Source organism: Tyto alba, unplaced genomic scaffold (assembly GCF_018691265.1).
Source record: "Tyto alba isolate M040663 unplaced genomic scaffold, T.alba_DEE_v4.0 Super-Scaffold_8, whole genome shotgun sequence".
NCBI classification, from domain to species: Eukaryota; Metazoa; Chordata; class Aves; order Strigiformes; family Tytonidae; genus Tyto; species Tyto alba.
The window spans coordinates 1,203,998-1,224,246 of record NW_024881329.1 but is presented as its reverse complement, the minus strand read 5'-3'; the positions used below and the strand labels follow the sequence as shown (position 1 = coordinate 1,224,246).

Here is a 20,249-nt window from a genome sequence, read left to right as displayed (position 1 = left end):
ATTTGTTCTGCAGCACAATTGTTAAATGGCTAAAACATCATAAATTGATCTTGATAATTCTATTCCATGAATATCTATTTTCTAATAATCTTAGTTGGCAGGTATCACCCCCCTCCGCCCCTGCGCGGGTGAGCGCGCTCTCCCGTCACCAGTGCCCCCAGAAAACATCCCGTTTATAACTGTGGAAGCGCTTCAGAGGAGCAGCCAGGGGTTAGCGGTTGCTCCCTGTGGGGAGGGAAATCTCCTTCGGGGCACTGCAGCTTTGAGCAAGGGGCACTTCTCCGGAAACTCGCCGTGACAGTAAAAAACCCCAGCTTCGCCCCTCTGAGCGAAACGCAGAGCGGCGCAACACCGCGGGGCTTGGCGTGGGAGCGGCTGGCGGGGACGGCGCGCGTGGACGCGGGCGCTGGCTCCGCAGCCCCCAGCCTCTGCCCTGCCAGACCCGAAAGCCCCCGCTCCCGCTGCGCGTCTCTTCCCAAATTCGCAGCGGATTGAGCCCAGCACCAGGAGATGCCCCTGCTTCCCGTTCCCTGCGGGCTGAGCTCACGCGCGAGCCCAGGGGAGCTGCAGCGGGACGGGACGGGGCCGTGGAGACAGGAAAAATCGCCTTTCCGTGACACTTTGGTGACGGCGGGACGCCTGGGCCTGGCTCCACAAAGCCGCCTGCCCTTCGTCCCGCTGCATCTGGTACCTCCTCTGGTTTGTCCCGCCCCGGCGGCGCAGCTCGCCCGCAAACTCGGCAGGAAGCGCCTGAGCTGAGCCCCGGCCGGGCTGTCGGGAGCCGGGGTTTGTGTGCCCGGGACTGGGCGCGCAGGGGGTGAGCCACGCGTGGCCGGGCTGCTGGGCTGTAGGGCCTGCCGGGGGGGGGGGGGGGGGGGGCCCGCGGGCTGCGCCTCGGCTCGGGGTGTGAGGAAATGGGGGCCTGGGGCCGCCGGAGCTGGCCACAGGGCCAGTGAGGACGGGCCGGGGCGAGTGTGTGTGTGTGTGTGTGTTTGTGTGTGAACGAGGGTGCCTGCCCGTGTCCTGCACGCACGCCTGAGGCTGCGCCTGTGGTCTCCCAGCCTCTCCAGCCTGGCCAGTTCAGACCTGCCCTCTGGTTCCTTCACCCTCGATAGCTTTACAAAGCTAGAGCAGACGGTCTTTTTGCTTATGCCTATCTACAAGAGAGCTGTGTATATGTCGTGTAAAGCTTTCTTGTAAGAAACACCTTTTCACTAAAGCGGTCATTTCCATTTACCTGCTCTTCCTGTCCTTATAAGGTTTCTGCTCTTTCAGGGAGTCAGTCGGGTGTGATGCCTGCCCCTAGACTGTGCTTTGGGAACATCAGTGCTGCCGTGTCCCACAGGTTCACAGTAAAAAGCACTGCTCCTCAGCGTGCTGCAGGGGCGTTAGCTGGCTTCTGCTGGCCTTGGGCGTTAAAGCCGTTACAAGTTTTTTGTAGTTCTGCACCACTCAATCAAAAAGAAACTTCTGTTCGATCCATGGCAGGGTTTAAAAAGAACTCCTGGTATTCACACCATAAGCTAGTTTAATTGCCAAGCTCAGGAGGAGTCGCAAAAGATAAAGGAAGTGGAAAGAGCAGGAAGCGGGGAACTTAGAAGGATGTGACTACCGGTATAAAAGCAAGTGTGGTGCCTCTGCTCATCTTTGCACTACCAGTGTGCTACGATGGTAGTGGCTGATTTTAAAAGTCCTAGGTGGGTGAAGGCTTCTTCACACTAAGAGGGCAGAGGAATAATTAATTTGTTCAAATTTCAAACCTCTGCTCCTTGAGGTTTAAACCCTTCTTAGCATGCACTGTGTAATATCTACTTTTCCCCTTTCTCTTTATCCGTGGAGGGTGCTGTGAGGGGAGGAAACAAGGACTGGCTGGTAACTAGCCGGCCATGGCTTCGTGCCTGCTTTGTTGTGTCAGAGTATCCCTGTGGAGGCAAAATCTGCCAAGAGCCCCAGTCCCACTGCTCAGTCGAGTGCTCCTGTGCTGCGGATGTGCCTTTTCTAACCCCTTCCCTTGCCTTGCCACGTTTGCCCTGCTGCCCTTTGCCTGTTTTCATCTATGTTCACTTTTATCTCGTTGGCACCCAGTTTCACAGCCGGGTTCGATGAGGACCCTTTGCAGACTCTGGGCTCTGCTCCTGGCTTGGCCCTCCCTGCCCTGGGTTCCCCCTCCACTTGTAAAGCTTCCCGCTAAGGCACTTTGAAATCTGTCTCAGGCATAGTCATTTACATGTGTATCTTTTAAAGTTAATATTGCTGTTTATTCTGATGGGTAATTGCTCCATTCCCTGCCAAGATGTCGGCTAGGAGAACTCAGGTTTTCCCTAGGAGAAGCCTCCGTGGCATCCGTCACCCTGCATTTCTGTGCTCTCTGCCAACAAAGCTTTCAGTAACACACGTGTAATCCCTTCTGCCCTCTTGCTGTGATTATAAACTGTTTCCCGTCACTCCGGGCCGGGGCAGGAAGCCTTCATCGTGCACTTGTGTTCTCTTTCAGTGCCATCTTTCCTCCTCCTCCTCCTCCTCCTCGTCCCGGCTGCCTCGTGGTGCTGCCAGTGCCTGCCTACCCAGCAAGTCAGAGCATGTCCGGACCCCGCGGAGGAGACGCAGAAGATGGCAGAGCTGCTGGGGCTGGGGGACGAGTGCAGGGAGGGGGCTTCAGGGGCTGCTGCTCTCGCTGGCTCCTGCCTTGCAGACAACAGGCTGAACCTGGATGTTTATCCTGACGGCTGCCACCGGTTCCTCCGGCTGTTCGAGGGGCGGCAGGGAGAGGTGGTCCAGGTGGAGTTCCTCCGGCTCAGCAGCAACGATTGCCTCCTCGGCACCACACTGGGCATCCTTCCTCATCTGACGCACCTGAAGTCCCTGGTGCTCAAAGGTAAATTCCTGGGCCTGTCGCCATCCAACTTTTCCTAGGCTCAGCTTTTTTCTTTTTATCCTTCTCTCCACATCCGCAGGACAAACTGCCCTTGGGATTGTTTTGTTCTACTGTCCCTTACTACAGCTTTGGCTCTTAGCTTTCCTCAGAGCTGCATGCAGATTTCAACAAGATAGGGCTTCTAGACTCTTAGTTCCTTCCTTTGTTTCTACAGCTGCCTGGGGACCAGTTTTTGGAATCTGGTTGGATTGATGCTGCAACATTTTCTTTAGTCATCTCTAGAAGAAGAACGTTTTTTGCACAGTTGCAAAACTGTATATACAAGGAGACTGTGACTGTAAACACAAGGAGAGGGGGATTGAAAGGTGTTGGATTTTTTGGTAAATGCTCAGCTCCTCTTTCATTTTTGGGAGTATAAGGAGTTGTCTTTGCTGCATTTCTACCTGAATCAATCCTAGCTTAATCCTTGCTTGGTGTCAGTGAGCATAGGTTTATCAGAGTTCCAGACAGACCTGAAGAGGCTGCTCAACATTTTATCAAAAGTATGACTCAGGGCGTGCATATAATTTGGCAATCTGTAATAACTGTTAGACCTATAAACATTAGATCATTCTTTGACTTCCTCATCTCTTTATTGTAGGAAGATCTCGATACGAATGATATAATTTCTGAATTAGACTGAATCATTTGCTCTTTGGGAGGTGGAATTTTTAAAGGAAATGAGAGAAAAAAGGGGGAGTTTGCAGCCAGAATTCAGAGTTCTAGTTGAAAACTGAAAAGATTGAGGTCCGTTTCTATATCTGCCACAGATATCTCATGTGAATAATTTCATTTGTCTTTTCCCCTTTAGTAAGGTGAGGATAACGGCAACACCTTTTATCAGGCTTGTGTTGTGAGATGTATGTACACACTGAGCATCCTGGAAGGCAATAAAATAACTCTAAGATTTTCTTAGGTACAAAACGCAGTCTGTCTATTAGTTTGATTGTTCTCATTTTTTACCATTATGCAGCATAAAAAATGTTTGGTGCCCTCTGCTGTATGTGTATACAAATAGACAACAGGGGAGGGAGAGTCGGAAACGATGAAGAAATGGAGATTTTTTGAAATTTCCTTTTGGTTGCTTGACTTATTTTCCATGGGTGCAGCCCTTCTCCAGTTTGAGTGTTACCAGCTGGGATGGGGAACTTGTACCCTTCCCTCTTGGCGTTCTCTGGCCTGCACAATACTGAGTTACCTGCCTTTTATCCCACGTTTTCACTGCTTTCCTCACATCTGCTCTCCAGTCTTGCAAGGGCAGATCTTAGTCCTCGGGGCTGTTCATCCCCCGACAGGATGGGCAAAGTCTGGAGGGCGAGGAATGTCTCTTCAGTCCATAAAGTGTTGTGTGTTGGCCTCTGGTGCTGGTGGGGAAGGAGAGTGGGAGACTCGGAGGGCTATGGGCCACCCTGCTGAAGGGTGGTAGATGTGAGGAGCAGCCTGGCTCTTTCTGAGCTTCAACTCCAGGCGTGTTTAGCAGAGTTCTAGTGGTTGACTGGGGCATCTCTTGATTTCATAACAGGTCTTCCCCATTATTCCCCTTTCACTGATCAGGAAACTGAGGCAAGGAGCAGAAAACCCACTTGCCTATGAGTACTTTGTCATCAGCGCGGCTCGTTGTGATCAGTAACTCCCCATCTTCTGGGTCTCTGTGCTACGGAGTCTCATGTGAGGCTGCTGAGGTATTCCTGTAGCTTACTGACCTCTTCCTCCGCTTCCCTCCACACCCAGGCGGCCACGCCAGGGATGAGTTTGGTTCGTGTCAGCATGGCTCCCTGACAAGCCTGCCACCAGACATTGGGAACCTCAGATGTCTCACCCACCTGGATCTCAGCTTCAACAGCCTCTCCACCTTGCCTAGCTGCATCCTCCACCTCCCCAGCCTCCGTGTGCTCCTGGTGAGCCACAACAGCCTGGTGGCACTCCCTCAGGACATTGGCTCTCTGAGCAAGCTGACTTTCTTCTCAGCTATGAAAAATCAGCTGAAAGACTTACCTCCAAGCATTGGGAAGCTGGCAGTGCTGCAGGACCTGGATCTCTCAGAAAATGCTTTGGAATTCCTCCCCGAAGAAGTTGGGAATCTGCACAACTGCACAGAGCTGGATCTCTCTGGGAATCGCTTATCGAGCATCCCAGACTCCTTAGGTAAGTATTTTCTAGGGGAAAAAAAGGACACGGGCTTGCTGAGCTTTTGGTACAAAGACCCCTGAAGGCCCTTTGTCTCTGTCCCCAGAGCTGTTAGCATAAACCATCTGTTACGTGGCAAATAGGAGGGATATCCAGAAGAAACATGCTTGGTTCAATCAGTGCCTTTGAGCATTGACGATTCCCTAGACCGTGCTTTCTGCTTCTGTGGATCAGCAAGACTGCTAAGATTTCAGTACAATTTACAATAGCCGGGGGTCTGGCCTGGCTGGTTTTGGGTAGTACCCGGGTCTGGAAGCAGAAGAGCTGGGATTTAATGGGATGCAAATCTGGGCTTGAAATCGCTCAGTCCAGAGTGTGCCGGTCCATGGAACCAGGCTCTGACTTCTGCTGCCCAGCTTCCTGGCTCTTGGGTGCTGTGTAACTTTGGGCCCGGGGCTGTCACTGATGCTGTTACGGAAGCATCTTAGGTCCATACTCGTAGCTGGGTGCTGAAAAGCAGAGAACAGAGGAGGCTGCGTCGCCTCTTGGCTAGTTCCCTGGACCCCTTTATTTTGTGAGCTAGAGAGATGTTGGGCTCTTGTGCTTTTCCCTGATTTTGTGTGTGTGTGTGTGTGTGTGTGTGTGTGTGTGTGTGTATGTGTGTACATGTGATGAGGAGAGCAGCGGGGGGGCGAGAGCTGACGTTCAATGCAATTAACAGCATGGATGGGGGGTCATTTCTTGTTCTAACCTGCAGCCAATTTGAAGTCTCTGCGGCGGCTGCATCTCCATAGCAATCTCCTGGTGACAGTCCCTGCCTCGCTTGCCAGCCTGCCCAACTTGTCCAGACTTGATCTGCAGAACAATTGCCTCCGTGCTGTCCCCCCCGAGATCCAGACCTCACCATTCGTGCGCCTCCGAGGCAATCCCTTAGGAGAAAATGAGCCATCCCCACAGACTGGTAATTGCAAGGCTTCTGCTGCTGTGGGACCTGCCCAGCTGTTCCCTCCCTCAACCCAGCATGGTGTGGATGCGTTTGGATTAGAGGAGACAAGCAGGGGGGAATCAGATCAGTATTTATTTGTCTGGAATGATTACTAGGTTGCAAGGATACAGGCAGTACGAGTTCTGTTTTCCTAAGCCCAAGCGTGGTCCAAAGGGCTCAGTGGTCTCTGGATTTGGGCTTGCTGAGAAAGGTTTTACAGTGGAAGTGGAAATGGCATTCACAGGAAAGGCATCAGGAGAGGCCCATGAAGTGGCCCAGCCTTTCTGGCAGAGGTGAGCACCAGTTCTTGGACTGACTGTGTGGCCCTAAGGCTGTGGTGGCTCATGCTAGAAGCACAGAGAGCACAGAGGTCATTCTGCTGTGCAGTTACCTCCTGCTTGCCCGTGGTTCCCAGGCTGCAGAGGAGCAGCTCTTTGTCCAAGAGGAAGGTGATGAATGAGCAGGAATCTGAGCAGGGTTTCCCAGTGGTGCTTATGTTCACGAGAGCAAGCGCTGATTCTCAGGGGTGGCCCCAGGCAATCAGACATGGCCCTGAGAGCTGCAGGGGTGGTAGATAGAAATATTTTCTAATTCCCCCTGATTCTGAGTCTTCCTGTGGGAGAGTCAGCATTTCCAGTATGTCTTGGGATCCCTAGGCCTCTTCCCACCCTCCTACTGCTGCTTGATCTGAAGTCCACTGCACTTGAGCAGGGTTCCATTAGCGACTGCTGTCAGATTAGGATTAAGCCAAAACTGAAATGCAAGCCCAGCCGTTTCTTGTCTACCCTGACTTAAGTAACCTCTGTTGCCTCCTCCTACCCAAACTTCCTTATTGCTGCAGATGAATCCAGTGCCAGAGGGCTACGAAGACTCTTCCTTGCATCAGGAGAGGACAGGTAAGCCTCTGTTACGAAGAGCTTGTGTTAGAGTGGTGTAACAAGCTCCCAGACAAGATTGGTGAATAGTGGGTATTGCACATGTGTGTAGGAGCTTATGGCCTCAGCGGGCCGGTCAAACACAAGGTAGGAGATTCTTCTGTTGATTGTTGGAGGGCTGAAGTCATTGCCCGGTGTCATACATCCATGCATTTCTTCTGGAAGCTTTACTGTCACCTCTGAAGGCTGCAAAGTGGTCCTGGCCTGTGGCATCCATTTCTACTTTCCACCGGGGGCTGCCTCTGACCCTCTGCGGATCTACTTCCGAACCCTCGCACCGGACCCTCGGTGGGTGAAGCTGAGACACCACGATGTCCTGCTAAGTAGAATCCTGGAGCTGCAGCCTCATGGGGTCAAATTCCAGCAGGTGAGGACACATCCAGGCCACCTCCTGACCAATCTGCCTCCGCAGTAGCTCGTCAGAGTCTGCTGTGAGAGTTTGTGGTGACTTTTGAGGCAGCTACCCCCATCACTGCTGCATTTAGGTAGTTGCAGAACTGCCTTTCAAAGAAGCCCCGCTGCAAAGACTCAGAAGGGACACAGCCAGCTTCTCTGGCATTGTGCTGGTCTGGCTCCTTTGCCTTCCCCACTGCACCTGCTTGAGCTGAGCTATAACATTCCTCACTCACACCCATCCTCCTGTGCCAGAGGATAGGGGCTGTTCCAGAATTTGGCCTTAGCCTGCAAGGAGAATGGTTCACATCCTTCCCTGTGAGTCTGAGAGCGTGGTTTTCATTCAAGCTGGTGAGTACTCACACCACCAGCCCCGTCATGGCTGACAGCAACTCACTGCAAAAGTTGCTTTGCCGTTTCTGCCCGCAAGCAGCCGAGCTTTTCCTGCTGTCACATTACACAGTGGACCTGACATCTCCTGTCACCTCCCCGGAGGCTGCAGGACAGTGCAGGTTCCTATCTCCCCCTCCACTCCCTGCATACAGGCCGGGCTTCGCCCGCCCCCTTCTTGTCTGCGCAGAGAGCCTCAGAGCAGAGCTAGGCTTGGTTTTATCCTTTGGTGTATCACAGGAATGCTTTTTTTTGCCAGGAGGTGCAGATCTGGATGCCATATGCCTCCCCTCAAACCCTTCAGCAGCGTGAGGTGGTAGTTCGGACCTTCAGTGGGCAGAACTGGAGTGATCTGAGAACGGGAGTGGAGCAGAAGAGAAAATCAAAGGTAAGCAGATTGGAATGACCAGTGACACATGTCGTTCCTGTTCCCCTCGTTGGTTTTGCCCAGCCAAGAATGAGCCCATTTGAAACATCTCGGGAGCTGTGTTTTGACCAGCTGCTACAAAATGTGAATTTCAGCTCCAGGTTTCCTCTCTCACGTCTCCTGAAGGTGATGAGTTGCAGCCTGCCGTGCTTCATCCCTCTTCTAGTGCTTTCACTTGCTCAGCTGTTACCAGCACTTATTTTCCTGCTTTTATTGTATTATGTTATACGCCTATATATTTTCTCTGCTTCCCTGTCTTCTGTTACAGAAGCATATGGCTCACTGTAGTGTCCTTCATTTCTCTTGGTTCCTCGTTGTGTCTCGACTTGTGCAAAATGAATGCAAAGTGCCAGCAGAGGGGACGTTGCTCTTTTCCAGCGTGGATCCAAGCATCAAAGTGACCTTTCCTCCTGGAGTCACTGAAGAGACTCGCAGTGTCAAGCTGCAGGTATGCACGCTTTAAAAAGCAAGCTTTGGTAAGCCCTAGTGCAACTGTTGTCCCATGCCAACCTGGGGAGCTGAAGCTGAGATGTCCACCCTAGGGCACTTTGTGTCTGATGTGTTTGCTTCATGGGCTGACCCATCCCAGATCACCTCTCTTAGCTTCCCTGTCTGCAAAATGGGCTCTGCTTCAAGCTGCCCTGGGTGGGAGAGGGATCTCCTCGCAGCTCTGCCAGGGCTCCCTCTGGCAGATCAGCAGCTAGCTGTTGTGAAGGGAACACAAGGAGGTTTTGCCTCTTGTTCCCTTCAACACAAAGAGCCTGGCAGAACAGCTCAGTGACCTCACTGACTGGGATGGGGGGGGGGGGGGGGGGCGGCATTATTTATGTGGATCTGATTCTAAAGCCACCCCACTAAAATTAGTTGTTCTGTAGAGTTGCTAGATAGGGCTAAACGCTATTGTAATACCTTGGTCTGTTCCAGCTTGCCAGATTGACACCAGTATTAGAGCAGACTTCAGCCAAAGCTCACTGTGCTTCTGTCTGTCACCGGTCCCTGAGCCGAGAGCAGCATTTTCCTGCTGGGTGCTGGGGGATTTGGGAATTTGGATGCCTGACTTCTCCACTCACCGTGCTGTCTTACACATCCAGGTGCTGCCAGTCTCTGCAGAAGAGATAGAAGAAATCATGGCCGATGCAGGGTGCAGAGCCAGTCCCCTGCTCTGCCTCTCCCAGGACTCCCTGATGGATTTTCTCAGGCCAGTGAGAATTCAGCTGCCCCTCCCACCCGGGGTCACAGGTCAGTTTTTTCCCAAAATTGTCAAAGAGAAACGCCATATGTGGAAACCCACGAACGGCAAGCTGGGAATTTTGTTTGCCTTTCCTGTTAATAATAAAGCTTGCTGCTTTTCCTGCAGGAACAGCAAGGTGTGTCTGCTGAGTGAGTGGTGGTGCAGGGTGGCTGAAGGTAGTTCAGGTCTAGCAGAACCAGCGCTGGTCTTCACAGACCAGCAGCACAAGCTGAGAGAATGGCCTTGGCAAATGGATTTCTCTGCTGAACTGCACGTGGATTTAGACTGCTGGGTTTGCTATGATGGGTTGGAGAGGCACTCCTGCCAGCTGAGGAGATGCATTGTAAAAGGGCTTTGATTAGTGACTGGGAATAGCTTGAAGCAGGTGATGAAGATGCTGCCTCCAGGGGTCTGCTTTCTCTCTTACTTCCTTGATCATGAATCAAGTGCTGAGCCACTGCAGTTAAAAGAGTACGATCATACACTAAGCCATCTCCCACTCTGAATACTGCTACAAACAGCCTCAGCCTTGCCAGGGATTCCTTCATTTGCGTGCTAAGTACCCTGTGGCTCAAAATTCCTATTTTCTTTGACATTTCCTGGCTTTCTGGTGAAGAAGTAAAATCTTTTCGGTGTTATTTGTATATCTGAAGTGCATCAGGATTGAAAAGTATGTGGGATGTACATTTAGAAAGAGATAGAACTTAATTTATAACCCTAGATATTGGTGATGGGAATTGTCTAATGAATCTGTTGGTGGAAATCAGCACGCTATCAGTTTAAGTCTGCATACTCTGCCAGGATATCCTGGAAACCCTGGGGTAGCCTTATCCTTTTATTGCTGCTCTTCTTTGACCAAAGGTCAGTCCTGGATGCTGAAGAGAAGTCCATAAGCCTTAATGTGGTGCTTTTAAAAAGGGAATCACCCAAAACTGTGGCTGGGTTTATAAAGCTGTGAATAAAGAGTTCTGTTGCATATAGCATCTCTTGACTGTTATTGCCTTCAGGGCTAAATTTGGATCCGTCAAGGCTGCATCTTCTCCACGGCGACCTGGAGGGCCAAACCTGGGATGACATTACCAGTCAGGTGGTGCTGGAATTCACCCATCTTTATGCAGTGTTTGAAGTCACTCACTTCTCCTGGTAAGTGCGGGATTAGTCCTGACAAAAAGATGAGATGTTCCATTGCCCTGATTTTCCCACGTTCTGACCAGGGGTCGTGCCATTAACACTACTTGTTCCCTTTTCCCTTTGCAAGTCATGCCCAGCTTAGCACTTTGTCTCTACCCATCATTTTCTACGGCCTTATGGGTGTGACACTGGCTTCTCTTCCTAGGTAGGATCCCTCCTTTTTCTTAATTCCCTCTCTGCCAGGTACTGGCTGTGGTACACCACCAAGACCTACATTGGAGGCATTGCCAAGAAAGTCTATGAGCGCCTGCGTATGTACCAGGTGAACTTCATTGCTCTGCAGAGGAAGAAGGACCCCGAGCAAGTCCTGCTACAGTGTGTCCCCAAGCACAAGGTCTGATCTGCGTTGTGTTGCCTTGCTTCTGAGCTCCCTGGGCCTCCCTTTGCAGGATGTAAGGGCAGCAGTGCACCGAACGGTCCTGCTGACTGCCCCGGGGTCACAGCTGGGGTGTGCTGTCACCACACGGTGTTTGTAGCCTGATACCAGTTCACTGGGAGCTGGGGGAAGAAGGAAAACTCATTCTAGGCAGCGGTGGATGCCATGCAGTGATTTCCTCCCCCGCGAATCTTGAGGACTGGGCTGCTAAAATCAGCTGAGCCGCAGTAACTAGCCGTGTGCATGCTGTTAGCATCCAGCAAACATGAGGCAAAATATGTTGGCTTAAACTTCAGTCAAAGATACTAAAGTTAACACGTCGCTTGTCTGAGGTGGGCTAGTAGCATGGGCAGAAGCACTGCTTTGGTTTCAGCTGGCGTGGTTAGAAATGGTACTCTTCCTGATGTTCCTTGCTGTTTACAGTTCAAGCGGTGGAATAGAACATGTGAGCCCTCCTTAATCTGCTTCGGTGCACCATCAAGTTGGTTTATGCTATTAGTTTGAGTTAATCTGGCTGGCTCTGTACAGAAGGAGATGGGAAGTGCTCACGCATTCTCTTCTGCCGCCTCTGCCCCCGGGGTATCAGCCCTCAGCAGTGTTACTTCAGATGTCAGCACAGTAAGCATGCATCTGTGTTTGTAGAGCACATACTTGGACAGACAGGGCAGCTCAGTGAGGTGAGGGATATTTTATCAGACTGCCAGAACTGGGCTGCGTATCTAACTCTCTGTGTAATCCTTTGGTCTCGTTGCTCCTTTTAAAATTTCTTTCTTCTCCTGTATTGAAATGACTGGTGGGCATAAACATCTGTAAGTATTCTTTCTATCTTGGGTTCTGGGCTAAAATTGTTTCCAGGGGAGGCAGCAATGGCACTCGCAGTCAGACCAGGGTTTGGGGGTGTCTGTATTCCTGCCAGGCATGGTCATGGGGTGAGAGAGAAGGTTTACTGTTACAAACGGAAAGAATAGACACCTCGGCTCTAGGCTGACACTTGCTCTGCCTCAGGTCTGACAGCGTGATCACAGCCTGCAACACCCAAAGGAGCTTTCTGGTGTCCTCAGCTGTGTGCTGTTGTAGCACGGGGCTTTTTGCAGAGAAAATGTCTTTTAATGGCATACTGTGAGGAGGGGGATAAAGTAGCGAGTAAATCCCTCCCTGTCTTTGGAGGTTACTAACCTGTTAAAAAGATAGAGACGTTGCTGGATATGCTTTTTTAGTGGCAGCTTTGGGATGGCCTATCTGTGTTAGTCCACACAGGCTTTTCTGCTTTTTCCTTGAGAAATAGGGAAGCCACAAAACTCAGAGCACCACTTCCTTGTCTGTAGTGAATGTGCCTGGGATAGGAGGGGGTGGGTGTTTGTTCCTTTGTTTACATCCTTTCCACGTAAAATGGACTTTCCCTGTTGAAGATGAGTGAGAGGAACATCACAGGTGTAGGGACGTGGGTCAGGGGACAGACGTGCTTCAGCCCAAACACGGGATCCTGTGTTGTCACCCTTGTCAGGTTGACCCAGTGCTGAAGAAGCTGCAGGACCGCTATCGAGGACCTGAGCCATCCGACATGGTGGAGATGTTTGAGGGAGAGCAATTTTTTGCAGCTTTTGAGCGAGGCATCAACATCGATATGGGTATGGTAGCACTGGGCTCCTTTCTGCTCCTGCCTCATGTGCTTCTCCAGCCCCTGGCGTGTTTCTGCTGGGGGCTGTACTCCTCCGTGGCATTCCCCTCTGTCTCCAGCTCGCCCACTACTCACAGCAGCCAGCCCATGGACACTGAACTTGTCACATTCTCTGGTCACCCAACTTTTGTGTCTGCTTTTCTCTACGAAAGTTCTGTTTGCAGGTGTTTATTTCCTCTCATGCTCTTGTAGCCTGCAGGGGGCAATAGCCAAGTGTGTTTATTTTATGACTGATCTGCTTCTGCAGCCCTTTTCCTGGCATCTTAGGCACCACACTGGAATGCCCATGGTGATCTAATCAGTGTTGTCCATTTCTGAGAGAACGCATATAAAAATACTTTTTTTGAGAAGGTGTTTCTGAAATAATCTAGAGGAAAGAATTTTCCCTAATGGAGCTATTAGAAGAGAAGAAAAGAGGGAGCAGGACAAAAACTCAAGATGATGTTTTATGCCCCAATGTGTCTGGAACCGTTACGGCCGCAAACTGAGCCATTTTCTGCAAAAAACAACTGTACAGCTCATTTTCATTGGTGTAAATAAAGCACGTCTCTATGAAGAATAATAAAGTACGCTGGTCTTTCAGTGGAGTTCATGAGGCCAGAGTCTATTCCTCTGTCCTGATATAGGCTGGACTCTAATTTAATTGCTAGATAATTACATATATTAATGTCGTGCCTGATTATATTTTTTTTGCCTTTAGCTCTATTCCTATTTCTGCACCCACTGCAGAAATGGTGAAGAGATAGGGGACCTATTTTTGTTCCTTGCAGGATGCTATTGCAGCTGATTCTATGCTCCAAGGGGTAGAATGGACCAAGGATAGGAGGGAAGTGCCAAGGATGGACTTGACTCTATCTGAATGTCTTGCCCTGCCTTGCCTTCCATTCTTGAACTTGCTCTCCACCTTGTGGCCATTCTCCTTTTTCACCTGCAGGACCTGCTTTCTCCACAGCCGGTGTTTTCTTCTTTCCCCTGTCACCCAGCAAGGAAGCGGGGGTTACAGTTCTTTCAGGCATGAGTAGGAGGAGTAGGTAGTATCAGGGACGCTGCTCATGGGTGATGGGCTGTTGGCCAGGCTTGAAGAGCTGCACACTTTGCTGCACGAGTCGAGTGTTTGCTGCTTCTCTGCACAGATCGCCCCGACTGTGTGGATGGACGTCTCTCGTTTATTTTTTACTCCCACTTGAAGAACATGAAGGAAATCTATGTGACCTCCCCGGTAGACAGGAAAGGCCAAGCTGTAAAAGGCCAGGTGAGCAACCAGTCAGACTGACTTTTTGTTTCCCCCCTTCATCGTCATCATTTTTGCTTTTACAATGCTCCTCATAATAATCTCTGAGCACTGGGCATGACTCTTTTCCTCTTCTCTTTTCCTTGGCTTTGCATTTCACTGACTAACCCCTGAATAAGCAAGAAGAATAGTCTGGAAGGATCACTCATCACTTAGCTCGCCGACTTACATTCCTGCCATTAACTCTTGGGGTGTTGGCAATGAGTCCAGCCTCTGTGTCAGAACCTCAGTGCTCTTCCCTGTTGCACTTTAATTGGGAGGCCATATTTATGGACTGAGGATTGGGAGAAATGCTGAATTAATTCTTTCCCTGACAGAAAAGACACAGTGCAAGCAGGCTTGGCTGCTGTGCTTCCATCTGAGCCTCATTGCTTGCTTTCTGTTTGCAAAGGTCTCTTTCTACCGAGGGGCAGTTCCTGAGAGCATCCCTGAAGATGCCAGCAGGAGGAGGAAAGGACCAGACTCCCTCTGGCTTGCTACTCTGCCCATCAAGCTGCCTGTGAGTTGTTTTGTTTTCTACAGAAAAAAAATCTAGATGGGGTAAGGGCACAGCCTTCCTGCTCAGCTAATTTTGTCTTCCTCCATGAGAAGAGATGCAATGAATGACTGCAAGAAGTGGCTGCCCAGCCATGTCATGGTGGAGCTTTCCCATTCCCCGCGAGCTCTTCTGAAAAGAGAAACTTGAATAGCTGGGAGTGGGCTCCATCTCTCCTGCTCATCTTGCCTGTCGAGCACAGGCTTGTTGGATGAGTGGTCAGAGAGGGTGGATTCTCTGAGTGAATGAGGCATGTAGAACAGGAGGGAGCTCACTGTAATTACGGGAAGTGTCTGTTTTGTTTACAAATTTCTTAGTCGGGCAGCTCATGCAGCAGGAAAAAAGAAAGGTCTATGTTGAGCTGGTTAGGCTGTATCTGAATACAGGTGCTGAGTATTCTGGTGTGAGCCACTGGCCTTTAAAGGCTGGGCTGTATGTTACAGTGAGAAATGAAACTTTTGCTTATGGAATTTAACTGATTTTTGAGAAGCTTAAAGCAAAAAATACTTATGTGGGCTGAATGCTTCCCTTCAGATCACGTGCTGTGATCTCACATCCTTTTCTGACATATGCAACCTCAACTACGCATCTAGACTAAGTGCTCTCTTACCACTGAGGCAGATAGCTTTGGGCAGATGGTTCACTGAAAAATGCTCTGTAAAGGCAAGAAAGTAAATTTCCAGCGTGAACGCTATGGTTTGGTATTTTTCAGAGGCAGTGAGCATTGCTGGTCTTTGCCAGCCTGAGTGCTCCTTGCTTCTTGCAGCCTGACTTCAGCACCACGATTGTCATTTCTCCCCAGTCGGAGGGAGGAAATTTGTTTGGAGGCCAGACAATGTCCTCTAGAAACCCGATTTGTTTAGCATGTTCTCTCTCTGTTCTCTGTGACACAGCGACTGAAACCCCGCTGGGGTGAGAACGGCTGCTCCTTCCCTCCCTTGAACCTGGGCAATGCTGAGACTGGCTACCTGACGCAGGCAAACCTGCTGAGCATTGCCAGGCGTGTGGGAGCTGACTGGCAGAGCATCGGCCTGAACCTGGGCTTGACCTACCGGCAGATCGAGCGCATAGGATACAATAACAGGTAGGACAGGACACAGCATCAGCAGTGATGCGTTGTATCCATCCGTCTGCAAGGTAACAGTATAAATTAATGCTACAGTGGTTGAAAGTTTCCCTCCTGATATTGTTTCACTGGATAAACGATGGGTTCACTAACGGTTCATCTCAAAACATTACCTTTTTTTTATGGTAAACTGATTATTTTCTCTCGCCGTTATAAAATAAAGCTTTATGTTTGAAAAAAAAAAAAAAAAAAGGGATATAACAAACATGATGATCTTTGTAGTTCAGATGAGTCGCATTCCTGTTTTGTTCTGTGATCTGGATTCCTGGGCAGACTCCATCTCTGACAACGGGCAGTGGTCTGTGGCATTAATTGTGAATATCATCTTTATTCAGAAAGAAAGAGCCTGTGGTACGTCATGGGACATGAGGTCTGACGAAAAAGCCAGAGCAGTAGGAAGGAATGCGACTCGTTATGACCAAACTGCTTTTGCTGTGGGGATTTTACATTCAAAAGCAGAGTGCTTAGATTTGATTTTTCCATTTGGAAAAAAAATGTTCTCGAGAGATTTTAGTGCAGGAGCTGCAACTCCTGCATGATGGGTGGGGAAAGGGCAGTCCCACTGAGCGCTCTGTCTGGACGGATGGCTTCTCCAGGGCCTCAGTCATGGGCTGGGACTCAGGTAATTTCTCTTTGGGTTGCCAGTCAGAAGAGTGTGTTGGTTACTTCTGTGCTTCCCCCTTTCCTCAGAGAGGACCTTGATAAGCAGATCCTGGACATGCTTTTCTCATGGGCTCAGCAAAACTCGGAGGATCCTGACTGCGTGAGCAAGTTGATTACAGCCATGAAAGAGAGTGGTCGCCAGGACATCGCTGATGAGGTCGAAACCATCATCGAGTTGGGGCGGCAGAAATACAGGGAGTCCATCCGCCGGGTGGGCTTGGAGCAGGAGAGCAGCACTGAGGACTCTGCAATAGCTATGATGTAGCACCTAGCAGAGAGAACCGCGTTTTGTGTGGGGTCCCTCTGCGTACCTGGAGTGACAATGTCTTGGGGCTGCTCCGACCCCAAGGTCTCAGTGTCAACCTGAGGAGCTGGACGTTGATTTGCTTGTGAGCAGACTGCTGAGCTCTCTTGGGTCTCTACTCACATGCCACTTCTGCCAATCCCAGGCAATTTAGAGTATATTTATAAGCCTTTTTTATACTTCCACTTCTTGACCTTGAGCTTTAGCCTTCAGAAACATGGAGAAATTCAAAGACTGAAGTGTCTGTCGGATGAGTAGTGGCTAAAGTAGCCTTTAATGAATTAGTACTCATGTTATATATATTTATTTATAACTTAGTCCTGAAACTGTGTTCTGCTGGAAGCACTGGGTGTGAGCGCTTGGGTCTGTCTGTGCTCCAGTGCTTGATGGGAAAGTGAAGGTGCGATCGTGTTATGAAGGCCTGTGGTGCAGTGGGGACTGTTCAGCTATTTCTGTTCATGAGGTGTTTTACTCACGTGAAAATGTGAACTGTATTCCCCATGAAGATGTTTTATATCTTCTGCCAAATCTCTTCCAGTTCCCTCAAGCCCCAAACAAAACATAACGATTTGTGGAGAAAAAAGGAGAAACTAATTTCTAGCAAAATTGCTCTCGTTTTTTTGGTTTTGCTCCAAAGGCTATTTTGGAACAAATAAAATTTCACGTTGTCCCTAGGCTGCTGCACCTGCCAGGCTTTTTAGATGAGACCTACACGCTGCTGGTCTTCGACAGAGTTGCAGTTTTATTTTACGAATAAGTGAAAATCCATAACCCTGCTGTTCTGGGAGAGACTCTAATTTAAGTGAAAGTAAAATTTCCCTTTCAGTTTCAAAGGGATATTCCTCACATTCTCCCAGTGAAACATGCCAGTCTGGCAGTGAAGGTGTGACCCCTTGGGAAGTTTGGTGAAAAGCATGACTTCAATTTGCATTTTAAAAACTGGTCTGACCAGCTATGGAATAGGCACTGTTGTGGGGTTGGCATGCCCTGTGCTGAGCTAACCTCCCAGTTTTGCAGTCTGAACATCTTGTATAAGCCTGAAAGTATTTATTGCTTTTTAACTGCTCAGTCATTGACTACTAAGGCGCCCTTCTCTTCCTGTTCTCCACCTCATAATGGGCCTCAACTAATGACCCACTAGTGTCAGTGAGAAATTTCACGCAGGCTTTCTGAAAGGCTGCTGTCATCTACGTAAGCTCAACTCTTTCAAGACTGGTTTGGATTCAGAATAACTCTCTAAGCAGTATTTAAAGGGCTGTTCTCAGTCTGGAAACCAGAAGTCTGTATAAAAATGCCAGGTTGCAACACCCCAAGTCAAGCTGCAGCTGCAGGTCTGAGAAATCCTGGTGTTTTCTTCCCCCTGTGAAGAATCACTAGTGGTTTCCCTGATGCTGTGTTTCAGACCTGCCACCAGCACTATTGAAAGAGAGGCGTAAAATCGTTCTGCTTTTTTAAAATGTTTTTGGAGGCCATTCTAATATCTCAGTTCATAGAGTGCTTAGTGTCCAACCCAGAGCACTGGACAAGGGCTTGCAGACTTGAGTGGTCGCCTTGGGCCTAGGGACTTCCTCAGATCTGACTTCCTAGGCCATGCTGCCCCTCAAGTCTCATGTTGGGTTCAAGTCAGCAGTTCTCTTTTGAATGTACGTTTTCTCTGGTAGTCTGTGTCACATGTTCTCGTCTGTAATTCTGATGTATACCAACGAGGTATTTGTTCTTTGCTCCAGTTGTGGAGAGATGCATTTGGGCATATTGCTCTCACTGGGAATAAAATAAGCACTTAACTGTTTCACAGCATGGTCTGCTAATCCATAAATGCCTCGAGGTGTCAGACAGAGCCAGGTCCCTTTCGACCTGCTGGCAGAAAGACACAGGTGAGCTTGGCTGTGCTGCCCAGAAATGGGAGAAGAGCTCTTATTTGGGTACTGCTGGCTGGAAGTGCGGGACAGGCTGCGGCTGAGTTCACAGTGTCCCTGTAGCCTGGCTTTGCTGCAGCAGGGGCTAAGCCAGGAAACAACATTCTGGGCATGGGTATGACCAGGGCTGGGGGAGCAGGGCTAGGGAGCAACGAGGCTGGTCTAGAGGGGACAGTGCACAGGCTTAGCTTGGCTTCTGGTGGAGGCGCAGGACTAGGCAAAGCCAGGCTAAGGAGGTCTGGAAGCAGCATAAGGCAGCAGCCACAGCTGCAGTGGGATGAAGCTAGGCTTGGCGTTCAGTTTGTGGTGGGCAGGCGACAGCCGCGTTAGGCAGCGCCGAATAAGCTGGACTCCGTGGAGGGCTCAACCGGGCGTCGGCAGAGCTACAGCTACCCCAGATTTGTACCGTTACCTCCCGTCTTTCACCGCCGAGCGGCAGCCGCTGGGCTGGGCTGCCTCACTGGCATCTGGTTTTCTCCTCGCAGTGACACAGAGGCAAGCACCCAGCTGAGGACACGGAGGCGCTGGCAGGAAATCAGAGCAACCCCCCGACTGCTCTTTCCTTCAGCTGACTTGGCAGCAAATATTTGAGCTGGAAAAGAGTCAACAGAAGGCATGTTATTTTCAGGTGTATTATCTTTATCAATAATCTCTTTGAGGCACAGTAACTCCTTCACAAGCCCGTAGTTGCTATGGCCAGGAAATGCTGATTGCAGTTGCAGTAGATGGTTGGAGCAGCAAAACCAAAACAACATCACATTTATCTTTTGAATCAAAAGATTGTTTTCCTTTCTGGCTTCTTTAATGAATTCATCACATACTGGAGTAGTCTCTTTCCCTTTCCAGCTATCAGGTTTTTCCTGGTGCCTATTAGACACCTTACAGTGTCCTCCTGGTGACAGATTTTGTGGTTTTCACTGTGCATAATCCTGATGCATCCAAAATTCCCCCAAATAAATTTCAGCCAGGCAAAGCCTCCTTACAAACAAATGTAAAAATAAAGGAAGAAATTGTTTGGGAATGGGAACATTTTTTTCGCCTCTTTTTTTTTGACTGCAACATCTATACCTCTTTATCTCTCATAATTAAACCCTTTTCTACTTCATAAACTTGCAGATCTCCAGCAGAATGACCAAGTGGCCCTGGGAGGTGAACAGCGTGTTTCCCACATACCACCCTCCATTTCCAGGTTCTGCTAACCATGACAGTCCTCTAGCTTCCAAAAGACAGATTCAGGTAAAATGCTTCCAGACCCTGCAAAGATTAGTAAAAGAAATTGCTGAGAAATGAAAGCCCAGGCAAAGCTCAAATCAGTTTATTGATTCTATAAAAAACACAAAGCAAAGCCCGGCTATATCCTGCAGTGGGTTAAACTGTTTACACGGTCCTGGCAATAAAACACTGTATAATTCTCAGTAAAAGACCTGAAGGAAATATGAAGGTGGGAGGGAGCCCACAGGGGCTTGTGTTCTCTTTGTTTACTGTGGACAGACAACAATACTGTAAAATTCAGCACATCCATAGGCTTGCTCTGATAAGGGAAAGGAGATACCTGTGGTGCACTGAGGACTCAATGGTTCAGTCATGAGCCTACTCAGTTTGATGCAAAGCTGAGGGAGCATTAGAAGATGCCCTGCCAACTGATAAGGTTTCCTGCTGTTTGGTACCCTATAGTGTCCATACTCGACAGTGTTGTGCTGCTGTTGCTTTTAAAGCAGATGATGGTCCTTAAATTCACAGTTTTCCCTCAAAAGGAGGATCACAGCA

General features: G+C 49.5%; 1 protein-coding gene across 1 annotated transcript; it reads left to right on the top strand.

The window, feature by feature from the left end:
* Positions 1–729: 729 nt before the first annotated feature.
* Positions 730–18,355, top strand: PIDD1 (p53-induced death domain protein 1). The gene is made up of 16 exons (XM_042785510.1): positions 730–817; positions 2,495–2,875; positions 4,646–5,059; positions 5,799–6,002; positions 6,868–6,922; positions 7,127–7,328; positions 8,004–8,132; positions 8,440–8,619; positions 9,263–9,410; positions 10,410–10,545; positions 10,777–10,927; positions 12,474–12,597; positions 13,781–13,899; positions 14,330–14,437; positions 15,367–15,557; positions 16,290–18,355. The coding sequence occupies exons 2-16, from the start codon at positions 2,611–2,613 to the stop codon at positions 16,525–16,527; spliced, it is 2,664 nt and encodes an 887-aa protein (XP_042641444.1). The 5' UTR covers positions 730–817; positions 2,495–2,610; the 3' UTR covers positions 16,528–18,355.
* Positions 18,356–20,249: the final 1,894 nt, after the last annotated feature.

Bases quoted from the DNA above. Each gene is read 5' to 3' on its own strand.
- PIDD1 (XM_042785510.1), top strand. From the start codon at position 2,611: ATGGCAGAGCTGCTGGGGCTGGGGGACGAGTGCAGGGAGGGGGCTTCA. The intron at 6,923-7,126 runs GTAAGCCTCTGT...TTCTTCTGGAAG, and splicing joins CTTGCATCAGGAGAGGACAG to CTTTACTGTCACCTCTGAAG. The intron at 13,900-14,329 runs GTGAGCAACCAG...CTGTTTGCAAAG, and splicing joins GCCAAGCTGTAAAAGGCCAG to GTCTCTTTCTACCGAGGGGC.